This window comes from Silurus aristotelis, assembly GCF_946808225.1.
Source record: "Silurus aristotelis genome assembly, chromosome: 10".
NCBI lineage: Eukaryota > Metazoa > Chordata > Actinopteri > Siluriformes > Siluridae > Silurus > Silurus aristotelis.
Window position 1 is genome coordinate 8325988 of NC_139583.1, and position 24297 is coordinate 8350284.

The following is a 24297-nucleotide window of genomic DNA, read 5'->3' on the forward strand; positions in this document are numbered from 1 at the left end:
ATGCTTGGGTACATTACCATAGATGTAAGTCCAAAAGTCTCCTTCATTTCTGTTGATGAATTAACACAGGGGGGCTTCAATATGATTGGTGGGTCCATTGCCTTTGTTGGTTCATCTTCTGACATCGCCACTGGTTGTGCAATTTCACTTTTTGAATCATGTGTTTTGATGACAGCTCTGCTAGGTGGTATCTCTGCAATCTGTAGAGGTTCATCTGAAGTCAAATTCTCCTCTTTTACTGTTAGTTCTTGGGATGGACATTTCAACTCATCTGTTTTGTCAGCAGCTTTATTGGTGGTGGATTCTGTTGATTGTATTGAAGCAGGAGGAGCAGCAATAGATTCCACAGGTTGTACTTTTGAGACCACTATTTGTTCCTCAGATGTAGGTTTAAGGACAACAGGAACAGGTGTTTCAGAGCCCTGGACAACTTGTGAACCCTTGATTGTTTGGGCTGTGGGTAAAACTGCTGACTCAGCACCCGATGTAGGTAATGGTCTAGGAAGTTCTCCCATGTCTTCCAATTTACCAGATAGCGCTCTCTGTGTCTGGCACTTCAAACATAGCCACTCTCCCTGTATAAATAGACAAGGGCCATCATTTTAGCCTTATTTATATATTAGCATCATTCTAAGATTAAATTTTTTTTCTTTTTTTTTTTTGTAATATCAATTATCCTTAAAATGAAGTCAGATGTGATTAAAGCCCTTATAGATTAAGTATATACAATGCTGTATGTATGTGCAAAAATAAATTTTTTTATTACTTTTTATTGGGGCTGTTAATCGAATAAAATATTTAATCACGATTAATTGCATGATTGTTGAGTTAACTCGTGATTAATCGCAACTTAATCACACATTTCTATCTGGTAAAATTTACCTTAAATGAACACTTTAAAAAAAATGTAATACTCTAATGAACATAATAATTAGGCGTGAACAAATATGGACACTTTATGCAAAAATATATTTATTATTAGTGAAACCAAACTCACCATAGAGCATGGAAACAAAATATTCTTGTAAATGTTTTAAAGTAATTATGGTGAAATAAATTTGCAGGACACCAAACAGAACTTTTGCTAGGTTTCCAAATGGATGGTTTTATTTGCCAGAGGTTTGCACCATGGTGGTTTTTTCGTGCTTAGTTTAAAACTTATAGTAAATAAGGGTTGGTAGTATGCCAAAAAGTACAAATAAAGAGTAGTAGTCATGTGATATGATCATGCTATCAAATGGCTGAAAAAAGCTGGCTTCACACACTTCTATGGGGTTCAATTAGACACTCCAGTAACAAGTTTCAGTAACAAACAGGTTTAAAATTCCATTTTGGGGAGTGCAGCATGTCCTGTGCACTGTTCACTGTCCGACCTTTGAGCCCATTAGCGAGTTAATTATTACAGCGATTTTTGGAAAGTAATGGAGTACTCAATAATTTATCTATAGTTCAGCAGTGGATCAATACAATTCAGTTTAGCGAAGACATTATCTAATGAACAGAGAAGAAAGTGAGTGGGTTACATTTCCTAATAAGCTCAAATTAGAAAACAGCAAAGCTGTTTTAAAATGAATCATGTACAAAGTAAAATAATTCTACAGTTTCATTTAGCAAAATACAGAGAAAGAATTATATTTAACAACTTGGTGCTCATCAAGATACAATTTTTCAGAAATGGTCAGAATGACATAACCAGCAATTGCTTATAATTTCCCACAGCACTGAACACCATCTTAATTATTCACAACTTTAGGAGAGTATACCAAAAAAATAATAAACCATATCTGTGTTTAATATATACTACATGGGCAAATGTATACACATGACTATTTCACCATATGCTTCCATTTTATGAACATAGACTCAAAGGTGGAAGCACTTAGAATGTCTTTGTTTATCCTAGCACTAACATTGCTCTCTCTTCATGCTCAAGGTCTAAAAACCTGTTCCAGTATGACAATGCCCCTGTGCACAAGCAATCTCTATAAACACTGAACAGAGCCTACACTTAAATCACACTGAACCATTTTGGGATAAACTTGAACTTGCCTACATATGAAATCATCTAACTAACAAAAATCCTTAGAATCTTGGGGCCAGACTTCTCAAAAGAGTGGAGGCTGTTATAGGAGTAAAAAGAATACCAAACAAAACCATAGAAAAGTCCTATGAGCTTTACCTTTTATCAAATAATGCATTAGCTAAAATACAACTGTGTGATTTCATTTATTATTTTTTTTAAATGTGAATAAGGCAATCATCAAAATGGGAAAGGTGATAAGGGTAATCAAGGGGGGCATGTAACCATATCTTGATAGGGAAAGCAATCAGGATATTAATTTGTAATCAGTGGGGCCTGTGTTTTCTGAAATAATCACTGATGCTAATCAGGATTACACTGTATGTACAAATTTACTATAATGGCAGCAACATAGAAAAGGGTATGTTCACATGTGTCCCAGGAATATTTTTATCCTCTCCTGTGAAACAATTCTGCCTTTTTCATGATAGTGTCATTATGCTTTAAACCTGACATTTGCAATCTCCCAGACTTTGAGGGTTCGCCACCTCTCAGGAGGCCCCTGGAGGTGCACCACGGCATAGCTCCGACTCTAGGCGCACCAGAGGTCAGTTTTGAGAGATTGATTTAACAAACCCTTAGCCCTTAACAAACTATCCAGCAATCTGCCAGATGTGTCTTTATGGGTCCTGTAAGTCTCACCCACCACCGGGGTGTGCGCCACCCTGGTGGGGCCCAAGCAGGCTCTGGTCTTGGAACACAGGAAGTTCCTTAGGTTTTCTTTTCTGGGCCAATGGTTACCAATACCGGGTCCTCCCGTTTCTTCTTGTCCTGTCACCCCGCACCTTCACGAAGTGCGGATTCTAGATTATATCGACAATTGGTTGATACTGGCTCAATCGGAGCAGCTGGCAGTCCAGCATCGAGATTTCATTCTTGCCCACATGAGGGTGATGGGGTTAAGGCTGAACGCCAAAAAGAGTGTGCTTTCTCTATTACTGAAAACTTACTATCAGGCATAGTATGGGATTCGACCATTATGCAGGCACAGTTCCATATGGCCCTAAAAAAAGTGAGGAAAAGCCTGTCACTCACTGTGAAGCAGCTTTAAAACTGCTGGTTCTGAGGCCAGCAGTGTCCAATGTGATTCAACTTGGCCTCCTGCACATGAAAGCCCTCCAATGGTGGCTTAGAGCCCAAGGGTTCTCTCGCAGGGGCAATCCACTTTATACAATCAAGGTCACATGGCGAGTCCTGCATGCCTTAGATGTGTCGAGAGATCCCAAGTTCCTGTCTCAGGCCCCGTGCAAGGAGTTCCTGGTCATCGTGTAATGCTTACGACAGATGCATCCCTCACTGGCTGAGGAGCGGTCATAAATGGCCACTCCGCGCAAGGTCTTTGGGCATGGCTCCATCACACATGGCATATCAATTGCCTTGAGGTGCTGGCTATGCTTCAAGCATTTAAGCATTTCTATCTATACCTCAAGGTCTATACGGACAACACATCAGTGGTTCCTACATCAACCACCAGGGGGGTCTGTGATCTCGCCTCCTAGACAAGCTGCTGGACCCAGGGAAAGCTGCTCTCCATAAGGGCAGCATATATCCCAGGCCACTTAAACAAGGGAGCAGACGCTCTATTGAGACAAGTGCAATGGCGGGGAATGGCGACTTCACTGAGTATAACAGCCTCTAGGGTGATTCAGAGCGTGGACTACGCAGTTGTTGACGCAGCGTCTCATTCCCTCAGGGAACCAGGGTTACATACGTATCCTAAAGTCGATGAGTTTTAGGTTTTATTCATCAAAATACATTAATATTTGTAGATAAAACCCAATGCAACGATTTATTGTTATCTTTATAATTGGATATATAATATGAATATGATTTTTTTGTTCAACATTAATAACCATTATTATTATTAACCATAATTAAAATACAATTGTTATTCATTATTTTTTATTAGACTGGCAGACCTATACAAAAAAGTACATCAGCTAATGTAGAATAGGATCCCACTTTTTTCTTCTGCCTAGTTTCAGAGGTTTTATGTTAAGTTGATAGCTTTGCATTTCTACCCAAATCAATGAAATACTCTTCACACCTTCTTGAATTATCTGAAAAAATATTAATTTACTTTACACCTAAAAATAAGTGTACAGATATGTCTTACAAGCAAATCATAGCCACACAATTAACTATTTTGGAATTTACCTTGGTTAAAATAAAGGAAACAAACAATGCTACAGAGATAACAGTATCAAAGAGAAAATAAGGACACGGTCAGTACTAGTTTAAATCCTGTGTGTGGACACACAATGGACAAGAGTATACATTGCAGGGTCCTGTAAAATGTACACACAGAAACTTACACAGACACACAGACAGACAGACAGACATACACACACACACACACACACACACACACACACACACACACACACACACACACACACACAAAACATTTCTACAACAATGAGTCAGTGCAATGCTGTCATTAATGTCTATCGTCTGAAGAGCTGCTGTTCACATCCTTAGTATTAAAGATAAGTAGCATGATTATCCCAGTCTGTATTTCCTGTGTTCTATTTGTTTCCAGCCAGTTGTTTGGAATGATGCCTCTAATATTTATTGGATACGGCATATAGCCGTATAAAAGAATATAGGCTATATGTAAATAAAATTAAATTGGTAAATATTTGACAAAAAAATTGACACCATGACACTGTGAGAGCCCCATTTCTACTATGCTAGGTTTTAGGAGATTGAATATTGGCAATAATAGTTTCTCATCAGTAAATCTAATCAGTAAATCTCATCAGTAAATCTCATTAGTAAATTATAGATCAATAGTTCCACTGGATTTTGATGTGTGGTTTCGTAGATTTGTGCTCATTTAGCCACTAGGCTATTAGTAAATGTAGGCACTGATGTGGGATAAGGAAGTCTGGCGGTGCAGTCAAGCATCTTCATTCCAAAAGTGTTCAGTAGGATTGAGGTCAGAGCTCTATAGAAAAACCACTCAAGATCTTTCACTTTGTAAACCCTTTGTAAACCATATATTCATTAAGCTTGCTTTGTGCACTGGACATTATCAAGCTGGAACAGTTTTGGGTCTTCTAGTTCAAGTGAAGGGAAAATTTTATACCAACACATCTTAAGACATCCTACAGTAAAAATAATGTATGCCTCGAACTATGTGGTAAAAGCACTGCATTTGGGGAAGCACTGCATTTGGCTGGACAAGTCCCCAAAAGTCTGTCTATGTAGTATATGTTGATATTGTAAAACGAGGCACCCAGCAGATAATTTTTTTTTTGAGCATACAGTCGTGGAAATGAAAGCACACCCTCTTTGGAATCTATAGTTTTAGTATCAAGACATAATAGAAAAAAAATCATCTGGTCCTCATCAGATCTTAGAATAAGGTAAATATAACTTTAGGTGAACAACAAAACACATGACACATTGAAAATGAATACTGAAATGAAGAAACCACGTGTTAAAAAAGCTTGTGAAAGTAACACCATTAGCTGCAATAACATGAAATAATCATGTTTTCTATTTGTTCTGTCAATCTCTACAATAATTGTGGAGTAATTTTTTTGCTGTAGTTCATTGAGATTTGTAGGTATTTGATTATGCACAGCTTTCTTAATGTCATTTTGGGGTCTGGACTTTGACTGGTCTCTTTTGTTGTAGATTTGTTGGTCTGCTTCGAATTATTGAACTGTTGCATGACCTAATTTCGGCCAATTCGGCCAACAACTGCAAGTTGCCCAGGTCCTGTGGCTGCCCAGGTCCTGTTTGTGTTTTTCACCAAAACTAAATGAATGTCTATGTGCATTATGTACAAACTTCTTTACTATGGTGTCATTTGTCCAAAGAGAATTGTTCCAGAATTCTTGTGGCTTGTTCAGCTGCAACTTTGCAGACTTAAGATGTGCTGTCATGTTTTTTTTTTCTTAGAAAAGAGACTTTCTCTTGGCATCTCTTCCTAACAAACCATACTTTTTCAGACATTTTTTAAATGTACTGTCATGAACATTAACTAGAAAACTAAGAAAAATAGTGTCTGAGACACAACTCGGGTATTTTACAATTTCTCTGAGCATTGCACACTTGCTTGGATGTCCACTTGGACTGATTGGCAACTGAATCAATGTTTTCACTTGTGAATAATGTTCCTGACTGTAAAATCATATGATAAATGATGGCCTTGTAAGACTTCGCAAACTGATTGGCAGCAACAGTTGCTTCTATTTGCTGATCATTGCTGATGTATTTCCTCCTTTGCGTTGTGTAAACACATGAATGCTTCAGGCTAGCAAAATGCTAAAGCTTTAATAGAGGTGGTCACACTTGCTGATGTTCAATTAATCAAGTGCATTTAATTAACAGCACATGGGAGCAGTTAAGGTGTACTTAGGGTTTCACACATGGCTTTTCCATTTCACCTTTATTTGTCTAATATGAATAATGTCACATGGTAATATACTTTATATTGGTTGTATTTGGAGGTTGTATTTACCTAACTTTAAGACTTGATTAGAAACAGATTGTTTTTTTATTATGCAAAATATACAGTATAATAAAATATGCAAGATACTTAAAGTTGCAAGCTACGTAAAAAGTCGTATATCTCTTGATGATGAGAAACATTTTTAAGCCAAGAAAAAAATCTATTTAAGAAGACTAGTGTCAGATTGGAATTCAGTTCCCCATAAGATTATAAACAGACGTGAACAGCAAAGAATCGATTAACTGGTTTTCCTAATTATAATAATATAGATTTAGCTGATGTTTTGCATTATATTCAAAGTGACAGGAATACTGTAATGATGCAGACCAGAAATAAAATTCGTAATTGAAACTGGCAAAATGTTAATGGGATTGCAGCTTTATATTGAACGACTGGTTATTATGCAACGTTAGCATATCTAAGTGTAAAAAACTGTATGGAGGCCCGGATATACTCGAATGTACTGTACATTACATAAAAGTTCATATTGATGTGGTACTGGTACCTTCTTAAATGGTGTTGCCTGCATGTGTGACACCTCTTATACCTCTTTCACTTGTTTAAATAATGAAAAGACAGACAGTTATTATGAGACATTGACAAAGTATAATAGATCTTATGCATTATATTATAAATGCCTGAATAAATTTTTTTCAAATGTTATTCTGTGAATACTGCTATTAAATTTTTAAGAAGGACACACACACACACACACACACACACACACACACACACACACACACACACACACACACACAGCAGTAATTCATGATAGTAATAGTCATTAGAATTATGGTCCTTCTTTTTCCTCTTATGTTGTTAGTGCTTCAATCTTCTCTGAATGACTGTGTATATGAATGCATACCAACAGCTGACTTTGAGAGCTATGAAAGCAGCATAACTCATCCTAAAAGTGCATTTTTGTTTCATACTGTTCTCTGACATCTCTGTATCTTTTAGACTTTCCCTATAGATGTTACCTACAGTGCATTAGGGCTCTTTTATCATCACACTTGAACAACTGGACTGAAGTGGATTTGTAGTAAATATCATTTGATTAGTGCATTGAATAAAGTCTGCATTGCTACTGTAGAGGCAATTGCAGAAGCTTTGCTGTTTCAAAACTCTGCCTGGTTCTTTATTGATTTCCTGGCGGCAGCAATTGGCAACGGATGTAGCTGACTAATATAATATATTATCATCAGCCCACACAGTAGCACTTTCTCTATAAATCAAACTAATGATAATATAGAGTCTTGACCTACTAATCTGAAATAAGATGAGTTGTTAGAACTGGGGTTTTAGAGATAACACATTTCCACTATTCTAACAGTAGAGGCAAAAAGAAATGTATTATTATTATTATTATTATTATTATTATTATTATTATTATTATTATTACTACTATTACATATATCCATTTTATTTGTACCGATTGGCCAGGCAGAGGGACCGAGCTGGGAAGGATGTGCTGCAAGTTAGAGCAATAAAGGGTGGAGATGGAAATGTGCTGACTAGTGAGGAGAGTGTGTTGAGAAAATGAGAGTGAGAGAAGTTTGGATGGTGTGGAGTTGGTGAAGCAGGAAGTGGATAGGATTAGTAGGGAGGAAGTGAGAGCAGCTATTAAGAGGATGAAGAGTGGAAAGTCGGTTGGACCAGATGACATACCAGTAGAAGTATGGAGATGTTTAGGTGAGATGGCAGTGGAGTTTTTAACAAGATTGTTTAACAGGGTTTTGGAAGGTGAGAGGATGCCTGAGGAATGGAGAAGGAGTGTGCTGGTACCGATCTTTAAAAACAAGGGAGATGTGCAGACCTGCAGGAATAAAGTTGATCAGTCACACCATGAAGATATGGGAAAGAGTAGTGGAAGCCAGGCTGAGAGAAGTGGTGACCATCTGTGAGCAAGAGTATGTCCTTATTATATTCTGATGCTGATTTCTAAGTTTCTTTGACTAACCCTTAACGCTGTTGCCAAGAAAAATAAAAAAAGCACATGTCTGTGCTTATATGATTTCTGTTGCAACTTAGCAACAGTTTGCAAGTTAGCAAGCTCTCCCTTTACCCAGACTCAACGCGTTACAACGGCTTGTATCTAAACAGTAGCCGACCAAGAAAGCTTATAGTCTGGAAAATACGGTACACTGTATGTTAGAAAAGATGATTTTGTGACATCATCTAACGTTACATAATTAGAAGAAGCAAATGCATATATATATATTAAAAAATCTAAACATTGGATGATATTGTTGAGATACAATATTTTTATGCTAATACAAGCCTAATACAGTACTCTGACATATATTTTTGCCCCCAAAGCAAGAAACAAGCACAGCATATGTCTGTTAATTGCAATTGTATCTATATAAACATAACTAAAATTATCATGTGACCAGAGAGTTGGCCCAAAAACATGCATAATATAGGGGCGTTATATAAATAAAAATAGGAAGACAACCTGCAAGTGATGGAACTACTCTGCCTCCTCATGCAAATTAAATCCTGTCAAATAAGGGAATAAAATAATCTGATCTTGGAGATGCAGAGAGGCACAGCAGGTTGTGTTAGTGCCTAGGGTTCAATTATCGGTCTTGAGCTCCTCTGAGTTTCTCATTTTCTCTATGTGTCTAAGTGGGTTTTATACAACCTTTCAAAAACAAGACACTAAGTGGATTAGCTCATTCATATTGTCCCTAAATGTGTCTGTGTGTAATACCCTGTGATTGACTTGTATGTTTACTGCATTCCTTGTGACTAGCATTCTGGGAAATGCCATTGATCCACCAAGACCTGACCAGGATGAAGCAGTACTAGTGATAAATGAAGTAAATGAATCTTTAACAGATTTACTTAAATTTGCCACAAAGTGTATTGGCTATGCCAGATTTCTAAAGTGTTCTTTAATAGAGTCTGGTTTTACTGTGACACTGATTAGGATAAAGAAGATACTATACATGAATAAGTGAATAAATGCATGACAACATTGCATGCATCATGGTCTATATTTTTCCATGATAAACAATTACTCTGTATTTATGAGTTATGTTTATATCTGTGGTCTCCAGTGGTCCTAACAATGGAATGTAAAAGCAAACATTAACAAACTTTAGGTACAATTCCAAAAAGGTTCAAAGGTAAAATATAAATAAAAGCAGAATGCAATGATTTGCAAAGTCCATAAACCCATATTTTATTCACAATACAACATAGAAAACATATTTAATGTTTAAACTAAAGAACTGTACCTTAATAGGGAAAAGATAGGGTAATTTTTATTTTGATGGCTGCAATATGTAAAAAATTTTGTACAGAAAAAAAAAAGAAAGTGCTGAACTTGCCTGCCCACAGTCTAGACCTTTCACTATTTGAAAACATTTGGCAGATCATTTAACGAAAAACACAACAAAGGAGACACAGAAGTGTTTATCAGCTAGACTCCTGTAACATTTGATATGTTTTTTGTTTGTTTTATTGTGAATAGAATATGGATTTATTGGGTTTGCACAATATTGCATTCTGTTTTGATGTACATTTTGCCCAACCTTTTTGGATTTAGGGTTGCATAAACCATATACTAAACACATTCCAGCATGGATGCTTATGAAAACAGGCTAAAGCTTTTTATTGTTTGTTTTTTTCCCCCTGGTCTTGTGCAGATATGTACTGTAGACATTTTTCTGTAAAGCTGCTTTGAGACAATGTCTGTTGTGAAAAGCGCTATACAAATAAACTTGACTTGACTTGACTTGACTTGACTTGTATGTAGAAATGTGCTACACGTAGAATTATTTGCAGTGATAAGAATCAAGCCAATGGCTCCTGATGAGTTAGCTCATAAAGAGATTTAAACAGCCGTAATGAAAATAATGAGTTCCCTTGGCAGTTAATAAGGTCAACATTTCACCAGCACTAGTTTCACATTGGATGAGCACTGTTTGTAAACAGCATTCAATTGTGAGCCATACACAGCTCTGACTTACTGTAGATACAAACCCAACAGTCCTTGCATGTACCAAAAACAGGACAGCATATTCCCAGTTGAACAGGCAGGCTTCTTAGAATAAAACATAATAATGTACATTCTGTTCCTTGTAAGGCATAAGCACATTTAAAAAAAAACTTTTTCAAAATAAATTGACAAATGCCTCAGGCTGATCTTGCTTAACCATAATTATGCCTTAATTTCCAGATTAAAAACGTTGTATTAAAAGAATATGCCTGTCCTTTCTGAATCACATGCAGCTTTAAAAGCTAGTAAGGTCTCTACACTTTCTGTGAATCTGTGTAACTGCGCGCAATCCCAAAAGTTGCCAACAATAAGTGTATTCATTAAGAGCAGTCTTTGGCAGAAGAGAAAGGCATTGGTTTCTTTAATACTTGATGGCCATCGATAAGACTTTCCATGCAGTGAACTCCTCACACGTGTACAACTTGTCTACACTTGCACTTCATGCTTTTTGTAACAACTAGTTGCAATCACTACACATCCATGTATCAGTTCAAACCAATACATACTGCTAGCAAAACATTGGAAACATGAAACAGAAAAAAATGACTGGCTAGTTGAAACATTTTAACATATTCCCTACCTGTATCAGCTTCCTGATATGGGGTTCATGCCCATGGCACTAAGCTAGCCAGCTTGACCTGTGCTAAGTCTCTTCCATCAAGCACACTCATTATTGATGAATTAGCAGCATACACCTTCTGCTCTTTTCAAACACTCGTCTTATTACAACTGCATAGTATACAGTGATGATCATATTACTGCACTAGGCACAAAGAAGTAACACACAAACACACAAACATGAGAAAACATTGACACCTGAAAACAAAAAGATTCCTTGCATAAGGACGGCTTCATCTATCTATGCTGTATGAAATATATTTGCTTTTTGCTAAAAGGTAGTGTTAATAATAATTTGAACAAATCGCTGTTAAATAATCTAATTGATTTCAATGTACTTTTTAGAACTGCATGGCTCTGATAATAGTTCCAGCTGTAAATCAAATATTCATATTAATTGTGTTCATGATTAATACATAATCGCTACTATGGAAACAAGTCCTTCACAGGTACATGTGGGGCTGGTCAGTGTATTTATATTTAACACTTATGCCTTAGTATGTTGAATGCTAGTATGAGTCTTAATAACATGATAAGATATGTTGTTATATCTTATTAACTTCAGGGGAGAGTAAAATGAGAGTGTTGATGGAATAGCTTTATAACTAGTATATAATCGAGGTTCTAAAAGAATAAATGCTATTATATAATATTTATACTTTTTACCCTATTGCTGTGTTATAAGAGGAATAAAACAGTACATGGCATGCCATAATGATAATGAACTTCAGGGTGGTAACATTGCTTCCTATCAAGCTACAATACTCTGTTGTTGACTGTTTTCTGCAGCACTTCTTTCTCAGAAATAAAATGAATGTCACTGTGTCCAATATTAAGTTTAGTATAATGTGTAATATAGTTTAAAGAATGCAAATATGTCATATGTACAATTGCATATAACTAATAGGATTAAGGATTGCAAATAATGTTGGGATTACAGGAAAAGATCCACATATACATAGAATCTCTTGAGACTGATGACAGCTTTCTCCAAGCCCACACGAGGATGCTAAGTGGGGTAGATTAAATCAGCTGCTATTTTTGGCCAGCAGTGTGTTGGATGAGGTGAGTACAGCAGATCACATTTGTATCTCAGAAGCAAACATTGGCCTTCGAAATGGCGCCTCCAGACATATGCGGAGCAGCCATATGTGGAAGGACGTTGTCACTAAAAGGTTCATTGCTTCACCATTAGCGTGGCATGGCTTGACTCATAGACTGGGTGGATGTGGGTTAAGATTTTAGATTAGTTTAGCTGGGTTTAGACTGATATGAATTATGAGCAGACTGATTTGTTAAAGTGGGGCCACTTTTGCACATGCAAGATTAAGATCATTTTACTACATATTAAAATTTTTGGGGAAAAGGGTATATTTTATTGTGTTTATATTCAAACAAGTATATACTTTATATAGCATATGAAAGGTCTATATTGATTTTGCTTAGTTTCCTCTTCTATCTACCAAATTATATTTTTTTTCCAGAGAGAGTTAAAAGCTTTTGTGTTTTTGGTGTTCATGTGATGGGTGGATAAGAATATGACGATTGCAAACTGCTCATACTCGCCACACACACACACACACACACACACACACACACACACACACACACACACACACACACACACACACACACACACACACACACACACACACACACACACACACAAGGGTTGGGCGATGTGACAGTTTGTCAGTTGCACCGAAAACACCCAGACATGGCACCCCAAGATGTTTTGGGAACCAGAATTTTCTCAAATCAGGCCAGCTCAGACACATCCTGACAGACACACACACACACACACAAACAAACCAATAAAAAGCCAACAGAAGCTGGTTCATAAGCTTATGTATCCAACTTGTTTTGTCTGCCAATAAAGCAGTCTGAAAATTCCGCATCTCTTAATTAAATTGCTGGATTTTACACAGGGGGCATGGCATAAAAAATGCCAAGGCAAAACTGGCGTGCAACAAGTTTGTTTAACCACAAAGAAAGCACCCCAAAGGGTATGCAGAAATCTAGATAACACTGAGAGCTCAAGACTGGCACATTCAGAAACAGGACTCAAGCAAACACGATAACAAATGCATTTTTAAAAGGGCACTGTATATACAAAATCGCCGGAAAGACGTCACTGATGCAATGACATTTTGCCTTACCAAAACTATAAGGACATTTTACTCGTATATGGGTATAAAACAGTAAAAAGCATTTTTTAAAAAAAATTCTAGTAATAGTGGTATTCTGGTTGCATTTTCCTAACACTAACTATCTTCAGATTTACATAGAGTTGGTGAGAGACGTCCCATGAAAACAAACCAACATTTCAACTTTTTTTATTGAGTCGTTTTACATTTTGAAGTAGTTTAAATTTTACTGGGAAAAGCTTGGGCAATGGGCTGTTTATTGATTTTTTTTTTTTATCATTATTAATTATAAATCATTATTTCTTTGGCTATCATTCATTTTAGAAGTAGATTTTGATTATTGAGATATTTGATACAATTTGATAGAATTTGAATTTGATCATACGTTCAAATCCCAGCCCTACTAAGCTGCCACTGGTGGGCCCTTGAGCTAGGCTTTCAATGATTCCAATCATGAATCATGCTCTAGCCCAAAAGAATCATGATATGTTTGCCGATTCGAATGCAAGCACATACACCTGACAGAAATATCCCAGGTCTGCTTAGTGTCATATCACACCCAGATAACGCAGCTCCTATCTTGTTCATGCAGTTGCACAACCCTCACCCACTTTAAGGTACTCTCTCAGTCTGTATTGAGCTGCATTTCCCATCTTGAAACCTCTGTTATGTAACTGACACACTTCGGTTGCACATAGTGTCTACCTTACACCAAAGTCACTATTCGGACTGACAAATGAACATGGTCAACATCTTAATAAATCATCATCTAAGAAGACTGGGTTTCTATTACTAACTTGTAAAGTCATTTTTTACAGTAAACAAAGGATTCTAATACTTTAAAATGATCCACCTCTTATTTAAAACATTGAATTAATGCATTATTTCATATGGTTCCTCAACAATGTTTTTTATCCGAGGTGAATAAATAAGAAAGATCATATTTCTTTTATTGCCCACCTGCTCTCATCTAAAATGTTTGTGAAGTCCTAATTGGAACCACAATGGTATAATAAAAGCCATCTGGTGTTTCTGTGGGCAAAATAGATATTTTGAGCCACACAGAAACCCACTAGTCCAGATTTGCTGTCTGATGGCTTTGTGATCATGCTTGTGAGTCATTAAAATACCCAGGACAAAAGCCTCCACATTCTATGAACCATTGATTACTCAGGTGTTCCCTTACTAAAAATAACAAGTAATGGCTTAGCTTCAAAAGTGCACTAATGGAGAATTCAGCAACTATATATGCACAGTACAGCACAAAATCTGAGAAATCAGCAATAATGCAATCAAAGTATGAAAATCACCCTTTCTCTATTTGGAAAAATGTATAAGTGCATATGCTAATTCATACAGCAGGATCACGTCTGACTACTCTGCACTTAAAACTTGCTTGTGCTCATAAACATCTGTCAGTAACATAATATAAACAGCCAGCTGTCTGTTTCTTTTTTGCACATTTAAAACAATTCACTTACTTTATCAATAAGCTTTAAAAAGGCATTAAACCAGTAGTTTTGAGAAACAGCCTGCAAATATATTATGTATTCACCAGAAAAATGGCTTACCTCTGCAAGGTGAGGCATGGGGTTAAATCCACAGAGGTTACACACCATATCTTTGCACTCTGTGCATGTTTTGTAGTTGGAAGGTTCCTCTGAGCCAACATTAAGATCCATTTTACAAAGTGGGCAGGTTAGTTGGCATGCTATGGAAGGAGATTTAGGCAGACCTTTAACTTCCAATTGCATAGCTTCCTGCTTTTCAGACAAAGATGACCTGGTTTCGGTCACATTAGGGTCTTCTGTCTTCTTTGCTACAGGCTTGTCATCTAGCTTCTTGGATATGGGAGCTCTGTGCTCTCCAGTGGAGATTATAGAACCCTTGCGAGAAGTAGGTGGTGTTGATGACTGAGACACTGTAGAACCTTTACGAGAGACTGGTGGGGATGACTCATCCTGGAGAGCTGATGAAATCAAATTCGATGCAGAACTAAAGATTGTTGATCCAAAGCCTAAAAACTTCCCAGGGGCATTAGTCATAGACTGTGGTGATGGTGATCGTGATCTGGCTGTCTCAGTCAACCCAGAAAATCCGAAGCGCTTCCCAGTTGTTGATTCAGACGACTTAGAAGAGGTAGGTTGAGACTTACCCGTACTGACACCAAATCCAAAGAAACTTGATTGCTGCTTTGGAATCTCAGGCTGTAAGGGTAGAGTGGATCTGGCTGGTGACTCAGAAGGTTTTATTTGTGATTTTTCCTCATTTTCTATTTGTGCCTTTTGTTGGGGCAGCTCTTTTTTAGGAGGAGGCACATTTTCATTTGAACTTGGATTTTGAAGATCTTTCTTTGCCACCTCTAGGTCAGATGCGGTCTTCCCATCTACATGTACAGTGGATGTTTCAACTAATTTGTGCTCTAAAGTTGGTGACTGGTTCTTGTTTGGGAATGTTGGGTGAGGGTTTATCATGGAATCTTTTGTTAGTTCCATTCCTCTTTCTGCTCTCTGCTTCTGGCAATTCATGCAAAGCCAGTGTTTTACCTGGGAAAAGAATTTGGATTATTTTAATTGGTGCATGATTTCTGTTAATCATTGCAGCCACTAAACTCATAAGCAAACACAGCCCACTATATAAATATCATAAATAACAGAATTTATTTAATATTTACAAAATAAAATTCATTAATTCGTTAAAATATGTAAATGAAGTATAACTTATTTCCTCACCTTTGTCTGATTTGGCATGGGATCAAATCCACACTGACTGCATACAATGCTGTTACATTCAGTACAACTGTTGAAATTAGGCAGGCCTTCAGAGGCCATATTTAGCTGTACTTTGCAGATAGGACAAATAGACTGATCCAGATTAGCAGTCGATTGCAAAGAAGCACATAATTTGACTTCTGATTTCTCAACTGGTGTTTTCTCAATAGGTTTCTGTGAATCAGGTGGTTTGGCAGGTTCAGAAGATGTACCATCCAGCTTGACCTTTAACTTCTCTTCTACTGTCTGTTTTTTCAAATCAGACGGGTTAACATCTACATTAGAAGAATCCTTGAAGGAGGACTGGGAAGCAGCTGAACCCTTCCGAGTAGTTGGTGGTGTCTTAAGAGAAGTTTGGGAAACTGCTGAACCTTTACGAGAAGAGGGTGGTGTGGCTGATTTGATAGATGCCTGGGAAACTGTGGAACCCTTACGGGAACTTGTTGGTGTTGTAGATGGTTCATCGTGAACAGCTGACGAGATCAGATTAGAAGCTGAGCTAAAGATGGAAGAACCAAAACCTAAAACCTTTCCAGAAACAGAAGAAGACTGTGGTGAAGGTGCCTCAGTCAAACCACCAAAGCCAAAGAGCTTTCCTGTGTTTCCTGTGTTAGATGGTTTAGAGGGTATAGATTGTGATTTAGTACTGCTAAATCCAAATCCAAACAGGCCTGATTCCTGCTTTAAGATTTTTTTCTCTGGTGTAGAAGATTTAGATTGAACTTGGTTGTTAATTTCAGATTTACTGTCTGTTGTTTTTCCAGTTGTTTCTTGGTCGATTTCAGGTTTCTGTGGAACTCCAGACTTGTGATCCTCATTGATAACTGCTGCTTTAATAGACACCATATCTTTTGTTGGAGCCACCATTTCAGCAACTGTTTCTTTTTCTTGGGCTTCTTTCACAACCATGTCATTTGCAACATCTTTTACTTGGGCTGAGGCTGCATTTGAAATGTTATCATTTTCATTTGGATTAAGGTTAGAAGCTACATTTTGATCTGCATCTTCGTTAGGTGCCTGAATCTTATGTATCTCAGTATCTGTTTTGGGTTTTATTTTGCTTGGAGACAATGTTGAAGTGGGTTCAATATCTAGTTTTGCTTGTGGCTCTTGTAGTTCAATTCCCTTTAATGCTCTCTGTGTTTGGCAGGTTAGGCAAAGCCATTCAGAAACCTATAAACAAACAGAAAGGTCATATATTTACATTCTTTCTTTAATTTGAAATTAATAAATACAGAAAAAATCAAAATATGCATTGAATTAAAATGCAAAAGGACACAACTTTTACCTCAGTCTGATACGAAATGAGGTTAAATCCACAGAGGTTGCACACTGTGGTCTTGCACTCTGTGCAGGTATTAAAGTTAGGTGCTTCATTTGTGCCAACATTAAGTGGTATCTTACAGAGAGGACAAGCAACATTCTGATGTTTAGCAGTTTCTTCCACTTTTGGAGATTCATCTGTTGTTTTGGTAATTTTCACTTGTTTTTCATTTAGTTTATCCTCCTGTTTTTTTGCATCAGTAGGATTTTCCTCTGTGGGTTGAGTTTTGTTTTCTTTAATGAGATGTTTCTCTGGCTCTAGTGATTGTTTCTGAGATGTAGTTGTTGCCGGTGTGGGCTTTACAGTAGTGTGAGATGTAACAGAACCCTTACGAGATGTTGGTGGCATTGCAGGTTCATCATGAACAGCTGAAGAGATTAAATTAGATGCAGAGCTAAAGAGAGAAGACCCAAAACCTAGAACTTTTCCAGAAACAGCTGGCTGGGGAGATGGAGATCGAGAACGAGCACCACCAAAACCAAAAAAACTGGACTCCTTCTTTGAAGGTTCAGCTTTTGGTGTTGGAGAAATTGATTGTTGCTTAGCAGGTGTAGAAATGGATTTCATTGTCTCTGCTTGAGTAGGTTTATCCTCTGGCTTTCCAGCAAGTAATTTCACCTTCTGTTGTGGTAATGATGGTGGTGGTACTTTATTAACCTGTTCCTGAGGCTGAGCTCCAGGTGCTCTCTGCATCTGGCAGTTCAAACAAAGCCATTCTTTTACCTGTAAGGACAATAGATATTAATGGTAAAAAATATACACAGTATAATATATATATATATATATATATATATATATATATATATATATATATATATATATATATATATATATATATATATATATATATATATATATATATATATATATATATATATATAAATGTTGTGCATATAGGACATAGGGATTTTTTTCTCCATTAAAAAATGGAGACAATGCTTTGAATAGCAACCAATTTTGCCCCTGAACATCATGTAATTATGTTTGTAACATTATATTTAACAATTTTGTTTTAGCATTTCATAGTGACACTATTTTTAGTGTTTTTACTCAAGCCAATATAATGAAAGAAAACTCAACTTAAGTTCAAGGTTCAAACTGATTTTTAGCAAATCCCACCCAACACAATTAAGAAAATGGACATAATAGATATGAACTTACTTCAGTTTTTTGTGACATAGGACTAAATCCACAAAGATTGCAAACTGTGGTTTTACATTCAGTGCAGGTGTCATAGTTTTGTGGATCTTCTGTGAGAGCCACCTTGCAGAGTGGACAAGATTTAAGCAGCTTATTCGGATGCTCATCTTTTACAACAAAAGGAGGTGACACGGTTGACTGGTTATCTGATGTAATTTTCCGTTCTGCCTTTTCAACTTCTTTCTGTTTTGTTGTTTCCTTGTGCAATGAATGGGGTGTTGGGGTATCTTTTTCAGATCTTTGAGAAATTGTAGAGCCCTTTCTCGAAGTCGGTGGTGTGGTAGGAAGTTCATCTTGAAGAGCCGATGAAATCAAATTAGACGCTGAGCTAAAAAAGGATGAGCCAAACCCTCTGACTTTTTCAGAAACAGCAGTGACATCAGGCTTAGGAGATGGTGACTTAGCACTGCCAGAACTAAAACTGAAAAAGCTTGTTTCTTCCTTTGATGTTTCAGCATTTTTTGGAACAGCAGGTGTGTCAGAAGAGGACCGTTGTGCTGACTGAACAGCAATGGGTTTCTGTGACTCTGCTGTACTCAAATTATCCTCTTTTTTTGCAACTTCAGCATCTTTAATTGTGGCATCAATTGGGAGTTTTGGCTTTTTCTCTGGATTATCTGTAGTTTCAGCTTCCTGCTTTGGTGCTGCTGAAGGTTTCTCTTGTTGGGGGTGTTTAGGTGGAGGTCCTGGTGCTTGCTGTTTGTGGCAGTCCAAACATAACCATTTCTTGCTCTGTTTAGTAATTAAAAGAATTGTTTAGATATATTTATTGTAAGGTATTTATTACTAAATAAACTTGAAATAAGACTCTTGATGTTCTTAACATTGAAAGCTGTGCAGTCAAGTGAATTATCTTACTCTTTTTACCAATGTCAGACACATGAGGTTGACAACATCATTGTAAATCGAATTAAAAAACATTTTTAGTTGCTGGATCTTACCTCATTTTCTTGTGGAACAGGACTAAATCCACAAAGGCTACACACAATGTTTTTACATTGTGTGCAGGTGTTATAGTTGGGTGGATCTTCCTTGAGGGCAGCCTTACAGAGTGGACAAGCTTTCAAAAGCTCTAAATGTGCTGCTTCCTTTTTCAGAGGAGGAACTGTTTCCTTTGCCGACTGGTCTTGCAATTTATTTTCTTTCTTTTCCTCTTGTTGTTGTGCTGCACTCTTGTGGGATACAGGTGGGGTCGAAGTATTTTTTAAAGAAATTGTTGAACCCTTTCGAGAGGTTGGTGGTGTGATGGATGGTTCATCGTGAATAGCTGAAGAGATCAGATTTGAAGCTGAGCTGAAGAAGGAGGAGCCAAAACCTAGAACTCTGCCAGAAACTGCAGAAGCAGCCAGTTGAGGAGATGGTGGTCGTGATTTATCCTCTTTTTTTACAACTTGAGCAGATTTAATTGTGGCATCAGTTGCATTTCTTGGATTTTTATGTGGATCATCTGTAGTTTCAGCCACTTGCTTTTGTGCTGCTGGTGGTATCTTGGTTGTCTCTTGTCGAGGTTGCTGTGAAGGTTGCACAGGTTGCTGTGTAGGTGGAGTTCCTGGTGCTTGCTGCTTGTGGCAGTCCAGACATAACCATTTCTTGTCCTGTTTAATAATTAACTTAATATTTTATGTAATAATTGAATGCTATTAATTGCCTACAAAATCAATTTGAAATTGATTGCTGATTAAGAAGTATATTACAATATATAAATGTCCCAAAATGCTGTAAATACATTTTTAATTGTGATTACAAACTGGATACATTCAGAAGACACCATTAACTGAGAAGAAAATTCTAACAAATTGATTCACATTAAAAAAAATTTACTCTCCCGGCTTTCTAACTACGAGTCAGAAAGGCTAATGTAACAGGAAATTTAATACCCCAAACAGCAACTGATGCTGCCATAGTAATGACCCTGAAGTCCGTTTCCCAACAGTATTATACAATTAAGATCATTATATTAAATATGATGCTTATTTCATCATTTTATGGTGATATTTGTGTGGCGATGTTTTAAAAAAAAACGCTCAGAGAACTCATTTAAAGGAGCACAAGGGCCTTTGCCACTGAAATACAAGTAATTACTAGAGCAATTATTTCAAATATGGTGTCTTACCTCTCTTTCTTGTGACACAGAACTGAATCCACAAAGGTTACACACAGTTTTCTGGCATCCAGTACAGGCAGTGTGGTTAGGTGGATCCTGCTTAAGGTCAGCCTTGCAGATTGGGCAAGATCCAAGTGATTCTGAGAGAGGTGTATCTGACCTTGACAATTGGACTTCCGATTTGATTTTAGATTCCATTTTTCCTTCTTGCTTATTTTGAGCAGTAGATGGAATTGTAGTGATCTTTCCAGAAGTTTGAGAAGCTGTAGAACCTTTGCGGGATGTTGGTGGTGTTGTAGAAGGCTCCTCGTGAACAGCTGAGGAGATCAAATTAGATGCAGAACTGAGAAAGGAGGAGCCAAAGCCTCGAAACTTTTCAGAAACAGCTGACATATCAGGCTGAGGAGATGGTGGCCGAGATCGAGTACCACTAAAACTAAACCCAAATAAACTTGATTCCTCCTTAGGGGGTTCAACTTTTTGAGGGGGTGCAGATTTTGTAGGAGAGGGTTGTGTTAAGGGATTAGTAGTAGATTTGTGGGACTCTGCTAGTTTATCTACTGTTTTTCCGACTCCATGTGGCTTCTCTTCTTTGGCATTTACTAAAGGACTTTGGTTCTTCAGTGGACCACCTGCAGTCTCTTTCTTCCTTGGTAATGCCGGTGAAGGTACCTTGTTCACCTCTGATGTGGTTTTTGCAGGAGGTCCTGGGGCTCGTTGCATCTGGCAGCTCAAACACAGCCACTCTGACACCTGCTGATTCATTAAAAAGGTTGTGAGAATTAACTGTACATGTATGTATGTATCTGTACCTACAAATGTATCAAAAAATTTACACTCTGCATAGATTTCACTTGTCAAAGAGTCATTTTAGACAAAATTTCTATTTCTAAATTAGTGCATTAACACTGACTTTTATTTTACCATTGTCAGACAAGCATTAGGTGACCATTATTGCAACCCTATTTTGACATTTCTTGTGTATACAATGCAGCGCTAAAATAAATTCTGACATGCTTGACCTTACCTCGGTTTCTTGTGGAACAGGACTAAATCCACAGAAATTACACACAATGTTTTTACATTGTGTGCAGGTATTATAGTTGGGTGGATCTTCCTTGAGGTCAGTCTTACAAAGAGGACAAGCTTTTAGAAGCTCTAAATAACCTGCTTTGTTTTTCAAAGGAGAACCTGTTTCTTTTGCCAAATGGTCTTGCAATTTATTTTCTGTTTCTTTCGTTTCCTCTTGGCGTAATGATGAACTCTTGCGAGATACAGGTGGCGTTGTTTTGTTTTTTAAAGAAATTGTTGAACCCTTTCGAGAGGTTGGTGGTGTGATGGAGGGTTCATCCTGAACAGCTGAAGAGATCAGATTAGAAGATGAGCTGAGGAGGGATGAACCAAACCCTAGGACTTTTCCAGAAAGTGCAGAAGCTGCCAGCTGAGGTGACGGTGGCCGTGATTTATTACCACCAAAAGTGAAGCCAAAGAGGCCAGACTGCTTCTCAGAAGGTTTTGGATTTTGTTGTTCGACAGATTCAACGTGTAGTGGTTTTTGTTCTGCCACACTAGTAGTGGTTTTTGGGGTCTTTTCTAAAGTGAGTTTCTCATTGGGTTTTTCATTTACTGTGGGTGCCTGATCATTTGGATCACCCGGTAAAATACTTGTCTTCTTCTTTGTAGGATCTGAGCTAAAAGCCTCCGTCTCTGATTTTGTAAGTGTTACTTCATTTGCCTTTGCAGGAATAAGTCCTTGTACTTGATTCCGCTGGCAGTTCAGACACAACCATTTATTCTTCTAGGAGAAAACATGACAAGCAGTAGTTAAATAGCTGAAAAAATCGAGCAAGCATGCATTATGATAGCAGATATGATAGGAGAAAATAAGAATATAATAAAGCAAGAATTGTTAACACAAAAACCAATAATGGATTATTACAACCTGTATTTATGATGTCAGAAAATCTCTTACCTCATCTGTTTCTTTGCTGGAATTTAATCCACCACAAGAGTTACACACAATGGCTTTGCAGGAATCACAAGTATTGTGGTGTGGAGGATCTTCCTTGAATATCTCCTTGCAGATTAAACAGCCTTTCTGAAGCTTGTATAGATTTGAGGTTCCTTTTTCAAAAGCAGATGGTGCTTTGGCAGACTGAGCATTTGGTGCTTCAGCTGCAGGTTTTATTTCTTCTTGAACAGTACGTGATTTTGTCTTTCCTGCAGTAACACTTTCAACAGATACAGGCACATCTGATGCAGGCTTTGCAAAAGTTTGACAAATAGCTGAACTCTTATCTTCTGCTTTTGGATTTTCAGAAGCAGAAGGAGGCTGTGATATTGAAGTAAAATCTTTCAGCACAGGGGGCTGGCCATCTGATTTTCTAACTTCAGAAAGATTTTTACTGTTGTCTGTGACATCTACTGTAAGAATGGATTCCTTTTTAGATGCAACTGTAGTTTTCTTGCACTCTGCTGGTCCTGGTGGAAGTATCTGTTTAACCTGTGGCTGTACAGGTGTAGCTGATGAAAACTGCTGCATCTGACAGTTCAAACAAAACCACTCATTCACCTAGAACCATGAAACAAAACATTTAGTGGTTATTACTTTTTAAAGCATTAATTCATATGTGCAGTTTCATAATTATCATTTAAATATAATCAATATATAAATGATACAACATTCAATGTAATGTAATGTTAAATTATATGACCAACATAAAGCTGCAATATGAGGTTAATTTCTATCTATGAAAGGTCACAGTGTGCACATTTATTTAATTATTATGAATGTCAAACGATCCATTAATTTAAAGTCTTAGTAACACAGAAATTATGTATTGCATACTTTTTTTTCTGCAAGCCATCAAACCTCGAAAGTCATAGACAGCAAGAAAGAGCACAATTGGCAGGCTGGTCTAAAGGTATTCATGCATCAATGGTTTAAAAACAGCAAAATACAAAATGTTTTACCTTTAATTTAATAAATATTCACTGAACAGGCAAAACATTTTTCCCACCTGCTTAATATTGTGTTGGTCCCCCTTTTGCAGCCAAAATCAATCAGTTTTAAACCAATTGACAAAAAACAGCATAAACTTCTTTAGCAATTTGAGCTACAGGAGCTCGTCTGTTGGATCGGACCACACAGACCAGCCTTCGCTCCACATGTGCATCAATTAACCTTTGCCACCCACGACCCTGTCGCCCGGTTCACCACTGTTCTTTCCTTCTACGACTTTCGACAGCTACTAAAAACTGCAGACTGGGAACATCCCACATGTGCTGCAGTTTTGGAGATGCTCTGACTCAGTTGTCCAGGCATCACAATTTTGCCCTTCTACAACATCAACTTTGAGGAGAAAATGTTTACTTGCTGCCTAATAAATCCCACCCACTAACAGGTGCATGATGGAGAGATAATCAGTGTTATTTACTTCAACACACACAATGTCATAATGATAATATTATGCCTGATCTGTGTATATGACACCAGAACTGATGGGAGAATCACCAGTCTCTAAATAGTAGTAATTTAGAACTATCAGAGTTAAAAGCCAAAATGGAACAATATACAAT

At 37.3% G+C, this 24297-nt stretch overlaps 1 protein-coding gene across 6 annotated transcripts in view; it reads right to left on the reverse strand.

The window, feature by feature from the left end:
• Nucleotides 1–24297, reverse strand: part of pclob (piccolo presynaptic cytomatrix protein b) — a 77904-nt gene that overhangs the window by 36346 nt on the left and 17261 nt on the right. For 5 of the 6 annotated variants that reach the window (XM_083551730.1, XM_083551728.1, XM_083551727.1 and 2 more), the window contains exons 9-17: nucleotides 22691–23290; nucleotides 21746–22516; nucleotides 20728–21474; nucleotides 19556–20209; nucleotides 18576–19346; nucleotides 17379–18137; nucleotides 16052–17263; nucleotides 14891–15865; nucleotides 18–575 (exon numbers count right to left, since the gene is read on the reverse strand). In XM_083551730.1, coding sequence (XP_083407856.1) covers nucleotides 18–575; nucleotides 14891–15865; nucleotides 16052–17263; nucleotides 17379–18137; nucleotides 18576–19346; nucleotides 19556–20209; nucleotides 20728–21474; nucleotides 21746–22516; nucleotides 22691–23290 — 7047 coding nt within the window. The remainder of the gene's footprint in view (nucleotides 1–17; nucleotides 576–14890; nucleotides 15866–16051; nucleotides 17264–17378; nucleotides 18138–18575; nucleotides 19347–19555; nucleotides 20210–20727; nucleotides 21475–21745; nucleotides 22517–22690; nucleotides 23291–24297) is intronic. The other variant, XM_083551726.1, reaches the window with a different exon arrangement.